The 23,623-nt window shown below is 30.7% G+C and overlaps 1 protein-coding gene across 4 annotated transcripts in view; it reads left to right on the top strand.

Annotated features, from left to right (window-relative positions):
* LOC132923374 (puratrophin-1-like) overlaps positions 1-23,623 on the top strand; it is a 162,607-nt gene that overhangs the window by 94,166 nt on the left and 44,818 nt on the right. For all 4 annotated transcript variants that reach the window (XM_060987341.1, XM_060987342.1, XM_060987340.1 and 1 more), the window contains one exon: positions 22,871-22,981. In XM_060987341.1, the coding sequence (XP_060843324.1) occupies positions 22,871-22,981 (111 nt within the window). The remainder of the gene's footprint in view (positions 1-22,870; positions 22,982-23,623) is intronic.

The raw sequence follows: 23,623 nt of genomic DNA, 5'->3' as shown, positions 1-23,623 counted from the left end.
AGAAGACGACAACGGTCGTCGACTCAAGCCACAGAAAGGTGTATCTAAAATACATGTATCGTGCGTCATACTCATATAGGATTCAATTACTGTACACGCTTCGGTTTTCAACTTTTCGTATAATATTCTTTATTGTATGATATAGCCGACACATATAATATGATATATATACTGGGTGATGAATCAAGCATGTTTATCGTATTTTCTTTAATAATGTAGTTATTTAAAATCTAAGTTTTGGAATTTTAAAATAAACTTGAAAACTATACTCGAATACTTGATATATTTTGTATAATACAATAAGGAATATCCTGTAACAATATAACAATATAAACTTCTGATTTTCAAACAAATTCCAAAATTTTCAATTTAAATTATTCAGCAGATATATATATATATTTTTTTTTTTGAGAATTTTTATGTATCTAAATAAAAATTTGATCGAGTAGTCTCAGAGTTATTAAATATAATATAATAGATTCATGATTAATGATGATATAGGTTGGGAAAATATAGGAGGTATGATGATTTTAAAATTATAGTAATTATATTTATCTATTAATTTATTGTAATTCATAAAATAGAAGTTTGTAACGCCACAGAATATTTCTTATATTGTATAAAATAAATATGAAGTATTCAAAAATACGATATTTATGTACAGTTAAAAATTCTAAAAATTCGATTTTGAATAACTGCATTGTTAAAGAAAACAAGGGAGGTGGTTATGTTTGGCGACTCATCCTTTAGATAATATTATAACTTAAAAATGTGGGCTAAGAATTATCTAAGAATATTTGCAAGACACATACATTTCAAACATACTGTTAGCAACGGCGATGGCCTATTGCAGTTGTTTCACTTTCGTCGTTTATGGTTTTTTTTGTACGCATGTGATGTTTTGTTATAGGTCACTTCACCGCTTTATATAAGAGAAGATGCACATGATAATAAACATGACAGTATATTTATAAATATAGGTTATAATATATAGTATTGTCTTCAAACCTATATACATGATTTTATAATATTATAATATTGTATAATTTATCCATACTATCAGATTTGCGTGTTTACCGCAGTAGCTTGTTAAACAGTATTGATAAGATGAGCTTATTTCGTTTATCACATTTACGATATACTTGTAAAATGTGAACAAATTCACTTTTACTTACGTATTGGCGGCATACATTGTATACCTATATATAAACGTATGCTGACCATATATAATGGTTGTTGGACTACAGTCTAATTGGCAGGGGAAAGTTTTTAAGGTAATTCTCAACGCATTAGGAATTTTCACATTTCAAATTCAAATACTCATTTCAACACTGAAGTTTTTATGTATACGTGTATATTTTTTAAAAACAACGAAATCGAACCGACAGGGATAGTCCAATCAGAGCAGTTAATTCCATTAAATCGTAGAATTATAGTTAGTATATTCGGGATTGCCATGGAAGAAGGAATGTGTGGCGTGTTGTTTGAGGGTTCTATTTTTTATGTTATTATTGTATATTTTTATTATAATACATTATGGATATTGATCCATGGCGCTGTGCTGCAGGTTTGTTTTTACGGTCGATTATTTGAAAATTGAAAATATAATAAGTATTCAAGTATTCACATAAATTGTTTAGTTTGTGTGTGGTACGATAATGAGATGTGTGCGTGTGTCAAACGGTTATAGTTTCAAAAAGGTTTTGTACATCTAAGACCAAGACGAGAATATATGTTCGTTATACTAGGCAATGATTATATTTTAAATGTAAAACCCGTCGTATACGCTTTGCTGTTTCTTCCCACTGCAGTTGTTTGCACTCCCACTCGTTTTAATCGAACTATCAGTCAGAAAACCAAATATTTTTATGAGAACGCGTATGGTATTTCAAAAGTAATGTTTCAATGGAATTTGTTTTTAATAAATTCTCTGTCTCATTATTTGTTCCCACGCAAAAAAAAGATTCTATCAAATAATATAATTCTGTCATCTAAATGAGTTTATTTTGAATTATTCAATTTATAATATTCGGCCAACAAGTGTGTTAGCATTTCGTAATCTTTATTTTCGATTAAAAAATAAAATAAAATATTTATCCTCGATAACATCATATTTACTAAGAAATGTTTTACGATTAAATTGGCTAATTATGTTAACGACAGTGCAGCTGTTGTGTGTACATGGCGAATAATTAGAGTTCATGATTCAAAATTCGTATAATAAATCTAAAATGCACATAACATTATTATAACATATATTACACATATAACATATTATTCACATTTCACACTATAATATCTGTTGCCTCAAATAACTTGACCTCATTAATTAAGTTTTAACTTAGTCATGAGACAATACATACATATATGTGCAATGTGCATATATCATATATTATAATAGCAGCATTTTCCAGTTTTTGATATATTTGGTATTTTTCTAGGGGTCCGTTGTGATAATAAATAATAATATTGTTGCAGCTGTACTCGTCCACAGACTGTTGTCGTCAGTCGTTTGTGCTCGTTAAGCAAAAACAAAAAAACTATCTAAGCACGCACAAGTTTCGTTTACGTTTTTTTAACGTGATATTTGACGGGGTACCCTCATATCGTCGTATTATAAAAAATGAGACGAAGTGTTGTATATATAGAGTGTAAGTGAGTAACGGATGATGTGCGAGGAAAATGGCTGTAGTGGCAGCGGTGGCAATGACGATTACAATAAAAATAATAAATACGCCTAAACAATATGTTAATGAGCATAAGGGGACTTGATTGTCATTCCGGTTCGAAACGAAATTAATACAACCATCGTTGTTTTGGTCGTAAAACCAAAGAAAGGAAACCACTGCACAACGAAGACTTCAGAGTTGTCGCCGCCGTCGCCATCGTATATGTATATGACATATTATGTGTATTGTGTATATTATTTTGTACGTGTTGTATTAAATTTACTCGTATCGCGAGCGACCGGAAAACGGTCGGCAAAACAAGTTCGTTGACTATATAATGTACACGCGTCCAAGTTCACGTATAGTCGTCGTCGCCACCGTCAACCTATCTGTCATCGCGCACGGTTCGCCCGTTAGTAAACGGAAATCTTCAGCTGCATTACGGGCTCATATATCTATTAAATATATTATATGGTTATAAATTATAATACACTTGGTTCTAATAGAACCGCTGTACCCATTGATAACAATTATACTGCACGCTATTTAAATTTTAGGATAATCACTAATCAGCCTTATATTATAATACAAATAGTTGATTAGGTAAAGTTCTCAAGTGTTTTCAATTAAGTAGAATGAGTATAGATAAAAATAATGAATAAAAATAAAATGTAGGCCTGCAATTTTACCAAAGTTAAAACTATTATTTACGTGTTAATGTTTAATTTGGGTACACATTTTCGTATGTAAAACCGTTTAAAACCTACCTAAACGATAGCTCATTTAAATACGCTATCAAATTTAGTATAATATATTGTGTATTACATTATATTTTGTATTATTTTATCTAAATAAAATAATATTTTCTAGCTTTCAACCCTGGTCATAAGTTGGATATTAAAATTTTGTATTCTGTATATTGTGTATATCAAGATAAATCTCCACTATAACAGGCTTTCTATTAAAAAAGCAATTTTGAAAAGACAAACGACCATATAGTATTTATTGTATTGTATTATAGCAATAATTTATCTATTACGACGTTGTTCACATACCGATACGGCGATACCGTATAGTATACAATATTATTGTTATGTGTGATACAGTTATGATTTTCGAAGTGTTTATTTCTTGTTTGTTAGCAACAAAATATTATAGAGACGACTCTCGTTGAATTTCCTGTAGAGTATAGTCATGTATGGAAACGGTCTGTTATATTCACAGTGACGAGAATAGTTTCCCTTTAAAACAGTTTTTTATTATTATTTTTTTTCTCACTGAGTTGGAAAGGCGCAGTCAGCCGTGCGGTGAAAAATAAAATGTCTCTATAATACAACTCGCACGGTCTTTCGAAAAATACTGTCCGAAGCAGTTGTCATTCAATATAATTATCATAGTAGTTTTGATTATATTAAATATTATAATATGCGTTCATGAATATCTTATTAGATTTTTAATTGAAATTGATTTTTTTTTTTTTACCTCGGTTTGAAAGCTAATATTATTTATTGAAAATAACGAGGAGAAGACGTTTGGACCAATCGATAAAAATGCACTGATAACATCGTACATATTAGTCCGTTTGTATATTATGTATGTATAACGATATGTTTGAACCTATAGTTAAAATATGTGTAGCTGTATAGATTAGACCGCCTTGACAGCGGATATATATTTAACGCAAAACACGCACACTGGCCGTAGTAATAATATGCGCCATTCCGCTAAAATTAACATTTTCTCTTTGCCGCCAAATAATCAAACTTTTTTCCTTTTGCATCAAACACGATGACGTACAGGTATAATACAATATGTATTTGTTTAGTAAAAATGCATATACTATGAATAACGACCAATAATATATTAACGTAAAGAATTTTAGATGGCAATAATTACCATATAGGGTCAATGAACAACATTTAAATACAAAACCACGTGGTCAGAAACAGCTCCAATAATAAGTTTGTAGAAAAATATAAAAAAAACAATAATGATATGTATATCATATTAGTCATTTTATAAAGTGAAACGCGGGTCTAAATTAGTTAGTATTAATTATTTAATATAAAATAGTTCCTATCCTAAGTAATGGATGATAAAATGACATGAATAATTTGCCTATATTATACATACTGCTTCAATCTAATTTCCCCGAATATCAAATATAATTTTTGTCAATCAAGTTAGCGCTGTTTTTTCACAATATACATGAACATATTAGTTTCTCGAAATATTAGATTAACAACATTATAAAAACTTATAACGTATAAAAGACACATCACGTAGATGGTGGGAGAGATGGAATTAAATGGGGTGATAAAACGTTGGTATAATATGACGTCATATTGCGAGTTTGTTTGCAATTATATTATATATACGTCATAATAATTTTGAAATCGTTTTGAAATTTGCGAGCTTTAGGTATAATGTATTAATAAAATAACATATGTTTATTAAAAATATCATAGACTTTTTTTTAAATTAAGAATTGTAAATGAAAATTTTATTGTTTCCACTGCTTTTATTTGTTATTTTATCGGTTGTATTTTTGTTTTCGATTTTCTTGCTCTATAATGAATGTACCTGTAAATTATGTGCGTTGTATCAAAGTTATGTCATGATAAAACACGTATTTTTCCCTGTTCAATCTAGCGTTGAAATGTATGTGTTGTGCACAAATATAAATCCAAGTATGAGATTCCAGTAAAATCAAATCAATAATTGTGTTACATATAATATGTGTTTCTAATGGTACGCAGCATTAAGTCTGTTAAAAATGGCAACACAATTATTTATGGTCCAAACGGGTTATGATTTTGTGTTGTTTTATCGATTTGATCTAAACGTATTTCTACAAAAATAATTTTCTGTAATACATCTTTAATGGTATATATATATATATATATAATAAATTTAAACGTGTATTTATAATTCTTTAAACTACAGCATGTGTACATAATATATTATTATATAGGTATGATAGTATGATAATGTATAGTAGTTATTTAAATGTAGTTATACTATTACTATCTCGAATTACAAGTCAGGCTTATCTAAATTTCATTTTGATAGGTTTTTTATGTTTATAAAATGAATGTTTCTCGTTTTTTTTTTAAATATCGTCGTAAAATTACGACGAATGTCGGACAACCAAAAAAAAATAATCTTAACACCTACTTTTTATTTCAAGTGAAACTGATAATTATATGCTATTATAATATTATTATAGTATATAAACAGTCATTTTTCTGTCGACGGACAGAAAATTTACCGACTGTAAATTTAAGAATGTCCATATAGTGTCACAATTCATAAAGCTGGTATAGAGTCGCTGTTTGTATTATTACGATAGATAAATTTTGTTTCAGTTTATTTGATTTTTCAAAAAAAAAAATAATAATAAATACCTACCTTGTTGTATCGTGCTTTGTATATTAATCGTAAAACGTATTTGATGCCGTACGGCCGTATGATAATTATAATAATAATAATAATAAATACGAACGAATCACCGTAGCAATGACGTCGTAATAATGAGTTTTGAATTAGAAAATGCGAGTAACTGATTTTGCAGGGAAAAAACAGAATACATACACGCGTGAGCTTATATCGGCATAATATGTGCTAACCCGTAACGTGGTGTACCTATATATGACGCAAAAAGTGAAAATTTCGACGGAATAGCATATTCGTTCGGCCGTCTCCCATACACGCAGTGTATAATATTATAATATTATATATATCGTATGTATCGGAATTATACGGCTCCGCTAAACGTTCGTGTTTTTTGAAGCCTCACGATGACGGATTTCGTGTTCACGTATGAGACCGTCTAGCAACTATATAATATTATATATTATAATGTACCGTTCGCGTGTAATTTGTCTTGGACGAATTATATTGCGCTTTGCCGTGGTCGGACGAGAGTGAAATCAAGTTGCGCGCTACAACACCATCGGTCGTGTATGTATCAGGTGGTACTGTTTACAATCAACGACGATAATATTATACTTAACCCAACCTGTACAAATGTATATATATTACACACACACACATACACACATGTTTATAGTGCGCGTTATACATACAAAAGAACTAGTGTATTTTAGTGCCTCCTCGACTTTTCTATACATAGTTCTAGTAGAATGACTTTTTTCATTTCTCAAAAGTCTTCTACTGTTCGTTTATCTCATTGAATAAATATAGGTATTTTTAAATATTAAATATATTTTTTTAAAGTTATTATACTTCTCATAATCATTATAAACAGTAAATATTTTACAATATTTAATCACAATTATTTTTAATTTTAATATATTTCATAATATTTGGTGTTTATATACATGAATATATATACAAAAATATTCTTGGGAAAAAATGATGGATATTGAAATTAATAATTTACTCTTAATTTTAATAAATAAATTAGAGGTGAACATTTCTTATTTTAATAGTGGAGAAAAATTGTATAGATTTATTTTTTTTGGGTGAAACTGAACAGTGGAGAAATACAACATTTCATTTATGAAGAAATGTGCCCATAATATTATATATTATGTTATAGGGGTGAGACTTGTTTTTATAACAATAGAGATCGACCCTATCTGTACACATATTCAAAACCTTTCGCGTGGAAGAAAATATTTTATATTTGAACAACGCATGATGTACGTAAAATATTTTATCATCGTAATACAAATTATTACTTTTATACATTGTATTGATGGTGATCATCAATCACAGACATCAACTCTAAAAAATTAATCGTTTTTATCTTTAGAGATCTGATTTCGGTATTAATAATTAAATCTTTCTAATTCAAAATGTATAATAAATAATAACGGATTATTATGTTTTATTATACAGGCAAGTCTAAAATTGGCAATCGTGTGTAGAAAATATTACTATTATTTAATCGTCATACGTACCTATAATATAATAGAAATTATATATTATATTTTGGCCGTTACCATTGTAAGAAAGTCGTTGTTAAAACGATGTGCAATTATAGTTGATAAATCATAGCTGAAAACATTTTTTTTTCGCGACTCATACACAATTTTTGACTGCTGACTACTTTTAACATATAACAATCATGATAATATGTCGGTTATAGTAAATTAAACGAGTGACATAAACGAGTAGTGTAATTAATTACATAAATATAATATTAAATACATATCAAATATATTTCGTTTGGTGGGTGGTGTAGTATATAATATGAGCATTCATTATGCAGAAATAGGTTTTGTTTTGTTTATATTTTCTAATTAGATTTTCTAAATTGTAATACATATTTAAGCTCGAACGTTTTGAAAAACTTGTCCTGCCATCGTTGACCACCCGATACGCCTATATACGAGTATTATTATAGTTATTAGTTATTGATATTATTATACAGTGAAAAACTATTCACAGCGTTAATACAGCAGTTCGGGCGTGATCGGACACGCCTGTATTTGGTCAATTAAATGGCAAGTTGCCCTGTGATTAATTTTAGCGATATATTCCACTAATAATAATTGATCTGCTGGTCTCGTCGACTTCGATGGTCCGCCCGCCGAATATCCATTACCTCATAATCACTATCATCGGAGTTTATAATCAATAATATATACACATATACTTCTATATTATATTATATTATATATAGTATGCGACGCGTTTTCTAATCAACCACGTCATGAAGTTCGCACCCCCTCAAGGTCCTTGGAAATCGATATTATCAGATGAAAAAAAAATAAAACTCGATCAGAACGATCAGAAATTAAAAATGACAATTTTGCTTTCTCTTGACTTTAAACGTAACACGCGTTTCGAATCCGGTGACTTGACCAATGTTACTCAAATTATAACGCATATATATGTATATATACACCTATATATTTATATAAATATTATAAAACTACCATACATGCAATTCTTTCTTAAGATATTCTGAAAACATATTTAAAATAATAAAATATAATAAATTATTTTATTAAAATATCTGTGTATATTATATCGTTTTTGTGAATTTAGTATGAATATGATTTACTCGGAATTTACATATATTATTTACTATATAGGTCTTGAAGCATATCTACCTACATTTACATTATATATAGGTATACGAGATATGCGCATAGTTAAGTATAAATTATACATGTTTAAATGTCAGTCGGTTATGTATTTATATTTAGTAAATATATTATCTGTTTAACAACTATATGCAGTTTAAATAGTGTTGTAATCAATTAGCATATTGTGGTTATAAAAATAATTATGATTATTGGTAACGATATTTTGTACTTCTGTGATGATTATTATTTATATTCATTATTCATAATCGAAAAATAAAAATATAACTTGTGATTTCGTGCTAATCTCCTTAAAAATATAAAATATTATATTATATATAGGTATATAGGTATACGAGTATTTGATGTGTCAATTATATTATTGAAATAAAAATTTCGGATATAGATAAAGTAAAATAATATTATATTTACAAAAGTAATAATAATGTTTATTATATCGGTTTATCTAATTACAACTTCTTTTCAATTTGACGATCTTTCAACTGATCTTTAGTATAATAATAATATATAAAATACCCGCCTATACAATATTATATGCCGTGTAACGCGTGCAAAATTTGTTTTCACCTCGAAACACCGCAGATACGCACCACATACGGACTTCAGACTTGAACGTAACAAAAAATTTCGGCACATAAATCTCTTCGCAAAGTTTCTCTGGGCCGAGACTACGGCTAGGCGAAAAAAAGATAAATGCACGTGGAGTAAATGTAGAATTTATGTATACAAGTATAGTGTGTTTGTATGTGTAGTATGTAGGTAGGTACACTCTGCAGTATACACATTACACACACGACTATATATATCGCAACTACGTCAGTACGGTATATAAAATAAAATAATATATAGTGTAGTGCCATACAGTAAATACTAGCCTTGAGTGTGTTCGGGTAAAAGTGAACTAGGTATTCCATTGACGCCGTCGTCGTTGTCGGTTTTTTTCGCTTTTAATCGGCTGATATAAATTACGCGCGGTTATAACGTCTGGCACTTTTAATATTCTCCTTCACGTACACATCGAGTATTAATATAACGGTAATAATATTACCGACATTTATTGATGGTACGTAAAAAAAAATGCAAATAAATATTTGGTATACATTAATAAAAATATAAAACATATTATGTGCTTAGATATCCAACGCGAATTCTGTAGAGCAGAAAATGTATAAAATCCTACACACACACACACACACACACACACATATATATACGTATATTATAATAGTATATACATATAGGAACATGCATCTATGTAGTATAATAATAATAATACGTCCAATGAAAACACAACCGTCGTACACATATTATAACGTTGTGTTATTCCGCCGAGCTGCACAATGGCTGCGTGTGCTCGTACGCAGAGAAACCTTCGATTGACCTTACTATAAACCCGAAGTATAGATACGAGATCTTTTTACCTTCTGGTGGAGAAACAGTATTGTCGGCAGAGGACCTTTGTGCGAGACTATCATCCGATGCTAAATAGAAATCCGAATTAATCGTATATATATTTATAATAAAAAATGTTAAATGTAGGTAAGGGGTGAAGCGTGATTGTATATAATATATTGGTGTTTGTTAGAAAGTATATTCGTATTTAGAGAATATATTTGTCTGTACTAACGACCGCATATAATATGATATTATTATTATATTATTATTTATTACACTTCACGATAATTTGAGTATAAACCATTTGGCGTAAAATAGGTACATATTGCAGGGTTTCTTCTTATTGTTACATTGTCATGACAAGAAATACGACTCATGAACAATAATAATACTCATTTATATAATTATTTTTTTTTTTACTTTTTAACGTATTGTGATATTTGGTCACTATTGTCAAGTATCATTAAATAAAACTATATGATATTATTTTTAACAAAACTTACATTTTTTAAGATATTTAATATCCATTTCCATTGTTTTAATAGGTGGTTACTGAAAGCCTTGCTTAAATATAGGTATTATCTAATGAATTAATGATAAAATATTTAAAGAAAAAAGTTAAAAATCCCGAAAAAAAGATATCCAAAGAATAATACTCTATTCATTATAGTTTTTAAATTAAAATATCTATTACACTGTGTATAATTCTATCCATTTAATAAAATAACATTATAATGTGTGTGTGAAAATGGAATGTAATTAAACTTAAATTTATCCAACGGCGTTCCGTATATGCAATTTAAATGCATCTTCTATTACAGTTTTCTCATTGATCTAAATATATTATAATAATCTAGGATTTATATTTTCTTTGTGTGTCGGGTACCTAGTATTATAGTGATTTCAAGGACCTCAGGAACACACACATACACATTCATTTTAATTTTTCGGATTTATTTCAACCATTCATGCGAGTCGTTAAGAGTCATTCGATATTCTTACACGTCGTTAGTTACTCGTGTTACGGAATTGGTGAAAACGATATAGAGGATAAATGCTCGAAACAAAAAAAAAAAGATCCATAAACACGTTTATCGTTGGCAATTTGACTATGTCACGTGTCTTAGGTCTTGTTCTGAACCTACTATATCGTAACCATATATAATATTATTATTATGTAGTGTCATATTTCGGCGTCTTTGATCGTCTAAGAGATTTCTTCAACGACTTACTACGGTGTATTTATTATATCACATGTAAATTCGAATGAATAAAACGAGTTTTAGTGAGACTTTAAATTATACTCATGCGATACGACTATGTCATCGTAAAATATTTCATTCGATTTCGAATGTCAATCGCGTTCCGACATTTATTGTTAAGCACTGCAGTATACGTCATATTATCTAATATCTATAGTGTGTATAGAGTCATATACATTGAATATAGTGTTAACAAATTATACACATTATATTATCGCTGTGCCGATGCAACTTAAGTAACTGTATCTCACGTTTTTGAACATTGTACTCCTTGATTAAGTGTAATATATATTATGTTATGTGTGAGTGAGAGTATGTGCTCGGAAAGAGGATAGGTAAACGTCAAATCGAGCGGGTTAGTCTTAGCCGGTTGTTCAGTGTGCATGGATGCGGCGTGGGTCGAAATCCAAACAATAGTTATATAATACCCGATCGCGGGACACCGTGGCTGTAAGGACGAGGTCCTTTTGTCGATCATCCTACCACAGCGAGTATCCCGCGGTACTATCTTACTATACATATTATACGCTTTATATAGGTACTACATTATATATAATAATGACTGAGAAAAAAAGAAAAAAACAGCTGGGCGCCACTGTGGCGTTATTGTCGCGCGACTAAATGTAAATACCCTGTGGTCATAATAATAATATATACTGTTGTTGTTGTATGTATAAGTCCTGATAAAATCTTTCACATACACGAATGTATACGTACGTTATTTATCATTTCTAAACAAAAACATTTTGCGTTAAAATATAGGTATATCGTATATATTACAACTATAACTGCTGCAATAGAAATACTTTTGAAAATATTGTAGGTACCTTTATCATTTTTTATTAACTTAATGTACATTTTTTTTTGAGTTCGATACATTTTTTTTTTCAAATAATTACTTTATTTATATTTATTACGTTCTGTTTATTCTCAACTAAATATTAAAATATTAAGAAACATATAATGTATCATATACAAATGTATTTAATTCAATGTTTTTTTTTTTTTTGAACTTCAATACTAGATTTTTCACTACTGATCATTTAAGACGTTATACCTACTTATATTTGTCACTGAAAATAAAAAAAAATGATAACATTTATATTACATAGATTATATATATATTTATGAGTTGATCTGTTCTGATGTGGTTTTATGTCTTTGAGATTGAGGATGTATATATTTTGTTTTTTTTTTTATTTCTAAGATTTATCATACACACCAACTTAGATTTATATTCCATTGTAACATTTTATACAAAACGAAATAAGAATATAGTTTCCGTCGTGTGGTTTGAATAATATGGTATTATAATATATGCGTATACCTATATATAATTTACAGCGTTTATTATGTATATTTTATCACGTACGTCATATAAATGAAAGACGAATTAAATAATTTTAATTTCACACAGAGGATGTAAAAAAAAATCCAAAAATAAAAAAAAATGTATTTCTATACCTACATGCATATTGATAGTGACAACGAGCGAGCAAGGTGTGCGTGTCGCGTTCTTTACGCAATGGTAAACATACAATGTACAATATTATTATTTCGTACCACTCGGAACACACGGAAAATATTGAATTAAACGAAGGATACGACGTTTGGTTTGGTCACGTTTACATTTAATGTGCGGTGGTCTTTGGTCCGTGGGTTACGCGCGTACCCATAGTCATTTGTATACACACGCAAACACTGCAGCGCACGTACTTACAGTGTTTCCGAGTACCCCGTTGCCCTTCGTCGTCTGCACTCGCCACGTTCACCTTTTCCTGGTGGCTAAAGATCAACGTGCACACCGCCAAAGGTCTTCTGAGGTCTTGAAAACGGCATTTCTCTCTATAATAAATGTATAAATAGGTAGTTATAACATAATATTATATAAATACCAAAAATGGGTTGTTTTATACCACTGTGATTATGTGTGAAATTATATAGTAAAAATCACGATGGACCAATATTCAACTATAAGCAAACGTTCAATACTAAAACGGACAAAAATAAAATACATGTGTATTGTGTACGCCAAGTACATAAAACACAATATTATTATAATATCGTATTTGATTATGACTGGACATTACACAGTTCAGTGTGAATGAATACTCCACAGATGACGGAAAGGATGTGTAAAAAGTTTTTTTTACTTTTAGACAGACAATAATGTATATTTTATACATTATGTCACTATTATAACCACTTTCGTTGTCCATTTCCGGAATTAAAAATCACAAAACGCATCATTCATAAGACCGTTTTGTTCACACGGGACGTTACAATAATATTGTAATAAGACATAGTCATAAACATAGTCGTATACAGAACGTGTATTGTGCGACGCGTATATCCTACGAATATGCAATAAGTTATATGTGTAGCTTGTCAAATAATAAGCTTATTATACATCGGTCGTGTTGTAGTCGCCTGTAAATGAATTTGCAAACGTAGTCATCTTTTTTATATTCGTTTACGTATACACACATTGTATTAACATAATAATATAATATATATAATGTATTTTTTTCGTTCTAAGAACGTGAGCGCGCGCGATACGATCAATATACGCGGTCCGCGATTATGTGTACGACGCACTCCGTTCGTATGGTTTTTCGAACGATCAATAAAAATTGTCGTTTAAGCGCCACACACGGAGCACTGTGGTGAGCACACAAAGACGGTGGTCGGTGCAGCGTATAATATTGTTAACGTGCATAAAAGGAAAAAAGAAAAAATACAGACAAATTTATTGTCGGTTAATAGTTTTCTCTCTTTCTGAATACTGCAGCAGCTGCATTCGTCTTATTTTTGCCGATGCTGTTCCGAGAAAAGCGACCAAATTTTAACGTTTTTTGCTGCAGCGATAGATTGAATTCAAATAACAAAAACCGACCGATAGTGCGTAACCGTCGCGGTGGTGTATACTTACATGTAGTTCTCGGTTATACGAAATCTGAAACTTGTTCAGACACAAACGCACCACAACGATTTCAAAGTGACGTAAATACGCCGCATAGAATATGATTGTTCGATTTTTATTATTATTATAGTGCGGTACTTGAAGGCACACTCGTGGATTTGTATGCAAATGGATTGTTTTCAACAAAATACATTTCGTAACACTACGATTATTTTAATATAAACGTAATATAGTAGTGTACCTACCCACTTATAAATATTATATTATTGTACACTCGTTGGTGATGTTTGACGTGACTGCTGCTGACTTCGTATGTGTGCCTCGTTGTATATATACGCATATCGTGTGAATATAATATAAGTATGTTGTTTAAAACAAGTTATTATAATATTATGTTATTATTTGCGAGCAGTCGCGTAACGCTCTTATCGTCGATAAATAATCGCCTACTCGCAAAGTGCCACAATGCAAGGCATAGCGTGTTTGAACGTAGCTATATAGTTTTAGGATTTTAGTTACTCCCGTGTACAAAGTAATGGTATTATTTTTGTATTATGAAATTCGTAATAATATCTTGTTAAACGTACCTATTTCAATTATGGAATAGATAAAATATATAAGTAAGTTTATCAACTGAACTTAAAATAACTTTTATGTGTATCAATAAATTGTGTTCGGAACATTTAAAATCGATTGCGACTATTGGCGCTTAGTCGATAAACCAATCGCGCTAAATAATGTACGTTAAAATAAACATATAATAATGAACACTATTATTATAAAATATCATAAAAAATAATTTTAAATTATCTAATAAAAACCCTTATAACGGTATACATCATTTTTATATTCCTTATTATACGTATATAACCATACATACATATACCCTTCTCTTCGTCGTTTTACTTTCGTTGAGTCAGTGAGACAGCGGCAATAATATTATACGATCAACAGAAGCTAATTCTGAGCGCCGCAACTAAAACCCGACCAGTTTCTGCAGAAGCGCGTATCGTTTCTCAAGTATGCCTTGTAATTATTATACCATTATCGCGAAATTCAACAGCAAACGCAAACAGTCAATTTATTCGCATTGCGAAATTGCATTTGCCCGATTTATTATTTCACGGTCTAACGATGTTACTTTCCATATTATTAATAAATTGTCGTCAACTATTAAGCATTGTATATACAAATAAGACATACTTCCTAAATGCAAGTTGATGGATTTCGCCACCATACTTTATTACTTTATTGTGCAGGAGTCGTCATCCAGTATTTCGGTATACCTACCAACTTTTTTATACGGTGGTTGGACGGTAGATGTTTTCTTATTTTTTTCTTAGCAGGACGGACTGATACTGCCATCAGCACGACCGATTGTTATTTTCGCTCGCGATACCGTACTGACGCTTCGTCAGGTAAATATAATGTTTCGCCATGGCCAACGAAAGTTAAAGTTCAAAAATCATACATATGAGGACTGAGGAGATAAAATATGTATATGATATGATAAAATACGGCTGTCTTGCCAGTTGCCACAAATTCGTCGTCGCCACTAAAACCGCAAGCATCACACCGGCGGCGGCGGCCAACAATAACAACAACAGCGTACGCGCGCTCGTGTGTATATTATAACGGGTAATATACACACGCCAAACATGGACATGTGCCAGCGGCTAGGGCACTGGAATAATATGTTCTGTTATAAATCTAGTCTGGTCGCTCACAAACGTGAATGAGATTTGACGCAAAAAAAAAAAATGAAATAAAACTCTTTGCTTTCTCGAAATCGAAATATATATAAAAGATCGGACGGGCCGCAGATAACATGTGCCTTACCGGATGCATATATACAGTTTACTTTTACTCGAAATAATAATATGTGCACTGTATATACCATTTTTTTCTTACTTTATTATCATTATTGTTATTATTGCTGCGACGTGGAGGTCAATCATCGATCAAAGACTTTCGCGTGGAATCCTTCGACTCGCGGCCCATATTGCCTCGACTGCGCGGTGTGTTTAATATTATATTATATCATCTTATACACACACACATGTAAGTTCCGTAGTTTGTCATTTTTCATCGAATCACCACGACATCATCGTCGTCGTAATTAATGTGGCTGCGGTTGTCCAAATCATACTCGCGTTCACTATTAACTGACTTATGATTTCATATTTTGTTTCACAGTATAATGAGATATATTATAGTTTTTGCAAATAATCTGTAATTATAGGTCTATGCGTACGTGTGGTTTGGCCAACAGTTTACTATCGTGATGTTGATTTCTTTTTATCTCAAAACTATGGCATGTATATAATAACATATACATTATTGTTTTGTCTCTCTTTATGATCCATATAAAAATAGATATTATAATATTATAGAAACGATTTTTTAATATGAAAACAAATATATACAATCAATATACCGTGAGTTAGGATAATCATCGTATTTTGTAAGACAATTGTAGTTTACCTACCTATAAAAAATATTAATATTATTCTAAAAGTGTGTTTTAATTTCCAAATTCAATCTACAAACCTGTGTTTATCATAAGTAAATAATATTTCAATATTATTTTTAAATATTTTGTTAATTTTTTTTTTTTTTTTGATGTAACAATTTTTAATTTTCTGCAGGAGCTTAACGAATTAAAACTGGTTGAACTAAGTTTTCAAATATATGAATACACACTCACATACTGGCACATATATATAGTTATGGAATAAGAACTTCTCAAAATAGTTTTCGCAAGTGCTTATAGATAGTAGATACTGATAACAATCATAAACCCAATGCGCTACTGCGCATATTTATGAACCATGTTATTATTATGTAATTATTATTCATTGCGATTTTCAACTAAACCTATAGCAAACACTTATTAATATTACATATTTTATTAATTTAATATTATGTTTACTTATAAGTGCGTATACTTTTTTTCTGCTCTAACGGACTGTTGGAATATTTTATCCATTAAATTCGTAATAGCGTTTGTAATATAACCAACATGCACACGAAATAATAATGTTTTTAATAATGTTTAGTTTGTATGGATATTTATATATAAGTAGAGGATGCGTAAAATATTCTCGGGGAAATGACCTATAGCATTTTTTTTCCGTAACGCGCCTATGAATACAGGTGTTTTATTTTTTATGTATTTGTACATCGTCCACGAGACGTAAACCGGAAAACGATGATTTCAATAACACCTGTTCATCATCATCGGGAAACTAAAGAAAGTCATTGTATTCTCCGACCACAGCGACGTACAGCGTGAAGTTATATATATTTATACATATATTTTTTATCACTAAAAGCGGTAAAACTCGCGTCAAAGCGGCTAATAAATTATGTACGTCACTGCAGTGGCATATAAATAATATAATGTATAAAGCGTGTATGGTTCCCGCGTGTCTAAATGGCCATTCGTTTACGTTATTATTGTGTGTCGTGGGCCGCAAATACACACACAGAGTTTTACGAGAAGTTATAATATATCTGACTAAAATTGCGTTTTCCCACACGTGCCGGAAGTGCAATTGCAAAACCCTCGGGGCGCAATCGGTACCTCCTAATCTCGTATCCCTTGCCAACGATTGTAAACGTTGCGAAAATTACAAAACAAAAGCGTTGGTTTACGACAGCACAAGGATATAGAGAGGAGAAAGAGAGAGAAAGAGAAACAAAACATCGTCGCGTATTTTGTAACGTCGTCACGGAAGGTAAATGGTATAAGATTTTCCTCCCCACGCTCAGCTGTGTATAATTCGAGCAAAAATAAAGGGTAATTTAACCCCAGTCACTCATCAGACTGGTCGAAAACACTAGAAGTAATAACTATTATTTAGACTTCGTGTATTATATTATTATACTTGGGAAATATCGAAACATTTTCTAAGAGCGGTATAATATTATATTATATGTACGACACATCGATGCATAATGTCGTGTAGTCCGCTGAACCGATATATAATTATATATACTGTTATATATTTATACAATCGTGGAGTACACATGAGAAAGCATTTAAAGAACAGTGTGATTTTTTTCACGTATTTTGTTTTGTTTTGTTTTTTTTTTTATTGTATCACACGAGCTGTAGCATACGGATTGCGAATATGTCGTGATGGGCGTGAAACGGTAGACAGTATTGGGTACGAGGTATGCGATTATATATTATTATGCAATTGGCTCGCAAACCACATACACAGAGACAACGATATATAATACTTTAACAAACATACTTATAACGCATACATATATATACTATTCGCTCGTCGGTCGGCGTTCAGGCCAATAGTTATATTCATTTGAACACGGTCAGAGCCTAATTAAGGATTTGTGCCGAGATCTTATAATGGACTCGCGCTTCGCACCTCACGTCTGCCGTTATATATATTTAAATATATAGAGATACGAGTATATAATGTATATATATGGATGAGATTCTATATATATACCAGAGTGTATATTATTATTATGATTATAAACTATATATGGGTAGGTACAAGTATACAATTTACGAAAGATTATATCCGGCGAATATTTACCCCAGTTTGACCTTGGCGGTGCACTTTTTTCTCTTCTTTTTAAATCGTCACCTGTGAAATTGAAAACACTTGTCCCCAGGCGTCGTCATTGTGCACTTGCAGATAATAATAGGTAATATATATTATTGTACATATTATTATAGCTGTTTCCATATCGATCCACAACGTAAAATATGTATAATAAGTATATATATGTGTTATATATAGAATTGGCTTATATGTATATAGTGGCATATTATATACCTCCCATAAGCTCATTATCTTTTCTATTAGCTCTTCGCTGCTGCTGTACATGGAGTTGCCGCCTTGGCCTGGTTTTGTGCATAGGTAGATTTGTATTTATGCTCGTTGTATTATTATTATATAGTGCTCGATCGGTTCCTATTTTGTTTGTCGCCATTGTCGGTATAATCTTTTTGCGCTTGTATATAATACATATACATACAGATACACATATATATATATAGCTATCCCAAAGTCATAAAACGTAAATTACCTACCTACCGTCGTGCTCCGAGCAGGAATATAAGCGGCAGGCGCAGAGCGTGTGCTCGAAACGTATATTACGCGCTATTTCTTGACTCGCCAGCGGCGAAATTTTATACGCTAGTCCCGTATAGAATATGACTACCGAACTAACTGTAAGTTAGTATATAATAGTCATCTATCTCTATATACGCATAATTCGACTTCCATAATACTCCTACACTTTCTTTACACTACGCGTTATTTGACCGTATAAAATTAATTTTTTTCTTAAATCGACAGCTGCATATAACATATTATTATACCCAACTACGTATAATACACTTTTATTCGAAAATATCTGTATATAATACATCAAACTCTAAAACTCAACTATTAATGAAGAATGAAGATTGGAAAGACAGAAGGCAAAACAGAGTGAGAGGAAAAGAGAGGGTACGAAAAAGAGAGAACCTTATATGTATTTGAGCGTGATGGTTAACGCGGTGAGATGTCCGGGCGGCGACGGGAAGTCGGAACCCGTCTGTATAATAAAGGGTGTGTCAGATATAACCCCCATGTGAATTTAAAGTGACGTGACTGATGAAAATCTTTGAAACAAGATTCGAGAGGAATAAAAGACCTCTTTTTGTGTATGTGTCTGTGTGTACAATACAATCTTTAGAAAGCATTCGGTGTTTATACATATATATTATATTTGATCGTATAATTTTATTATTAAATTACGTATCTCTATTTGAGTAAAATCTAATACACTGTCATTTACAAATACTCATTTCCGACCATACACTACTCCGTTATAATAAGTATATATTAATCAACGGTCACCGCTGCGCGTTGTCGCTTAGCATAAATCGAAAGCACCGAAGATTTTTTTTCATAAACACCGCACGAGAAGAATGTCGATTAATGTGTCTTAGCTTCAAAAATCCTAGTAAATCGATGATATCGCGCCCGAACACGCATGATTTCTGATGATCCGAGTACGCGATAAAAGCAAACACCACCGACCGCTTTCGGCGTATATAATATGTGTCTGACCATGTCAACGTGTACCTACGCGTATAATATGGCTGTAGGTGTATATATAGTATGCATCCATAACATAATACATCAGTTGTATAGTAGCTGTTGTTAAATATGTATATATACATACCTATAGAAAGAAATGTATTATGTCCTCAGGTTATTCGTGTGTTATCAATCTTTAAACACTCACCGCGGTATAGTTTAAATATTGAAAATATGAAAAGCCGCTCCTCATAATAATAACCCTTTTTTCCACACAAATGTCAAAAGTGCTATTAGCTCGCCAAAGAAAAACCGTCATCCTGTGCGTTTTCTAAAGTCAACATAATATTTAAATAACCTCGTGTATACGATAGTACCCATATTATTATTATTATGTATAGAGATGCGGATAAACCGTGTGACAGTTTATCTCGTACACACGTGAGTTCCTGAATGTTATTACTTATTATATACAATAAATAAATATGTATACATATATGTATGTATATATTATCGTGTAGTTGGTTGTTTATATACCTATTGAATCGTGGACGCATACATTCTATGCTTACATTGACATGTCGAAGAGATAACGAAAACACTCAATCATAGCGGCGTTGTAAGAGCTTTTGAAATAATTTTATCGTCTGCGGTATTAATAATATTATTATTATTATTATGATAATGATGATGATGATAATGATTATCAACGGTAATAGAAAATTTATTTTTCTAATGACATATAATTACGAATACAGTCTATAAAACGCCATATGTTTCTATATCTGCGTATTTACTTTATTACTTACCTATACTTTATTAATGCGATGATAATCATTAACTGAATAAAATATATTATACCATAATATTATATCAGCTATACTCGCCTATTTGCATACATTATATCTATAAACGTATTTTGAATGAAATTTTATGACTACATTTCTTTTTACTTTTTAACTACCACTTATCAATTTCACGAGGTAGTACCTATTTTGATATGAATCTGAATCAATGCATTTATACATAATAATATATTCATAAAAGTTTGTAGTATAATCAAAGTCGACATAATATGTATTTATATTATGACGAAATTTTGAATAACATTTTCAAATATATAGGTCCTTTAATTACATATTTTTAAAGTTTCTTTTTCGCGTATTATATATACAAATGACGTTCATTTTTATGTTGAAATGTAACATTTTTCATTAAACCTGTCCGGCCAAGATGTTAAATTACTTTTTATGGCGGTACTTTTTTTTTTTATTCCATATAAGGTGTTATTGGGGTCTTGATTATCCAAAATAATGTACTACATTATTACACAATTGGCAACTTACCATACATTTCTCGTAGACATGTATATGAAGACATTAGACAAGCATAGAGGCGTGTGTACGTGCTTTTATTTACTGCAGTAAACAGGCGCCATAGGATTCCACAACCGCGGATTGTTGTGTACCTATTATATATAATATATTGATACAATTAACAAACATTGGAAATCAACGTCCCGCGTTTACGTAACGGTTTAGTTGTACACGTGCGTAAAAAAAATAGATAGGTACAATAATACATAATATTATGTAGGTTATGGCATCGTAATACAATAATGGAAAAAAATTCGTTGGTGTAAAGTGCGTTAATGATTGAAAAGTTATGTGTAATTATAAGATCTTGGTTACCGCTCTATAGCTACATGCACGTATAAGCATTGGTTTCATATATTTACATTTTTATCGTAACGGTATTTGTGTACATGTTTTTTGTATGTTAAATAATAGTGCACACGAAAAGGGCAAATAAATATAATTACATAAAATTATAATGATCGCGTTTCATAACGATATACGTTTACACCTATTGTAAAACGCTACATGATCGTTATTAGCATAAATATATTATTATATCCGACAAAATATGTATTTCAGTTTCAGCGGGAATAATGTTGATCTACACGAGTTACAACTTATTACGAGTATATAATAATATTATTATTATTATTATCGTGTAAAGGTTACGCGACAAAGTGTAAAATATATATATAATACATACATGCATATATTAAACATTTATATACATATAATGTTCTACAATATGTTGGCGACGAAGGCGATATTACATAGAGGCGAACCTATATATAATTAAATGCGTTAAAGGAATGTTTTTATATATATAAAAAAAAAAAAAAATTAAAACTTAATAATCACAGTTACAAAACTTCCGACATTGATCCCATTATCCGTTCGTCGTAACCATGAAAATCGTCTTACTATTTGTACGTTTTTTTTTTACGATCTACCGAGAAATGATTTATTTGTCGATCATTACGACACGCATATAGTCAGCGCGGTATGCACGTCCGGTCCTACTATATATATATATATATATAATATATACCAGATACCAACCAGCTGTTTGTTTTTTATAAAATAATAAATTACAATATTATTATTTGTATTTATTCCAGGCATAACAGCTATGATACACCACCAGAAGCAGTCACAACAGTCCATCAGAGTACCTAAGTCTATTTGTGACCTATCGGAAGACGTTCTCACATCGGGAATACAATTTCCAGGTAAATTGAAAACATTGAATAAAAAATTTAAGAACGTATTTTTCTACCGGTCGGCAGTAACGGCAATATAAACCACTATCTTAATACGACATACTATTATAATATATATAATATTAAAGTGATAATAATTCTAGGACACGGATGTTGTATCTGTAGGTATTTGCATATCATTATGCGACGCTTGCCCACAGTTAACGATATACCAGTTCTATTCTATGACAACCTAACACATAACATTTTTTTAAGGTTTTAATTTTTATGTCAAATTTTTATACAATTTTTGTACATTAAACATGAATCTTTTTCATATGCATCACGCGTAGGCAGCAAACAACATATTATAAATGTTTCGTGACCGTTCTTACTGCACTTTGTACATGCAATCTATTCTATAATGTATTTATATTTTATAGTAAGTTACAGTACTTATAATAATATTATTGTGTTGATAAATTTATTTTATTTTATTTAAAAATATTTGTTATTTTGTTATAATAAAATCATTGTTATAGTACTTGAGACTATTATTGACACCGGGACCATAATAATATAATTTATTATATTAAATAACATGTTCCATACTACTCACTGGTCCAGTATACAAGCTGCACTTGAAAACGAATTGGGTACAAAAAAACACAT

Source organism: Rhopalosiphum padi, chromosome 2 (assembly GCF_020882245.1).
Source record: "Rhopalosiphum padi isolate XX-2018 chromosome 2, ASM2088224v1, whole genome shotgun sequence".
Taxonomy (NCBI): domain Eukaryota; kingdom Metazoa; phylum Arthropoda; class Insecta; order Hemiptera; family Aphididae; genus Rhopalosiphum; species Rhopalosiphum padi.
Note: the sequence above shows the minus strand (reverse complement) of the source record. Positions and strands in the feature narration are given on the sequence as shown.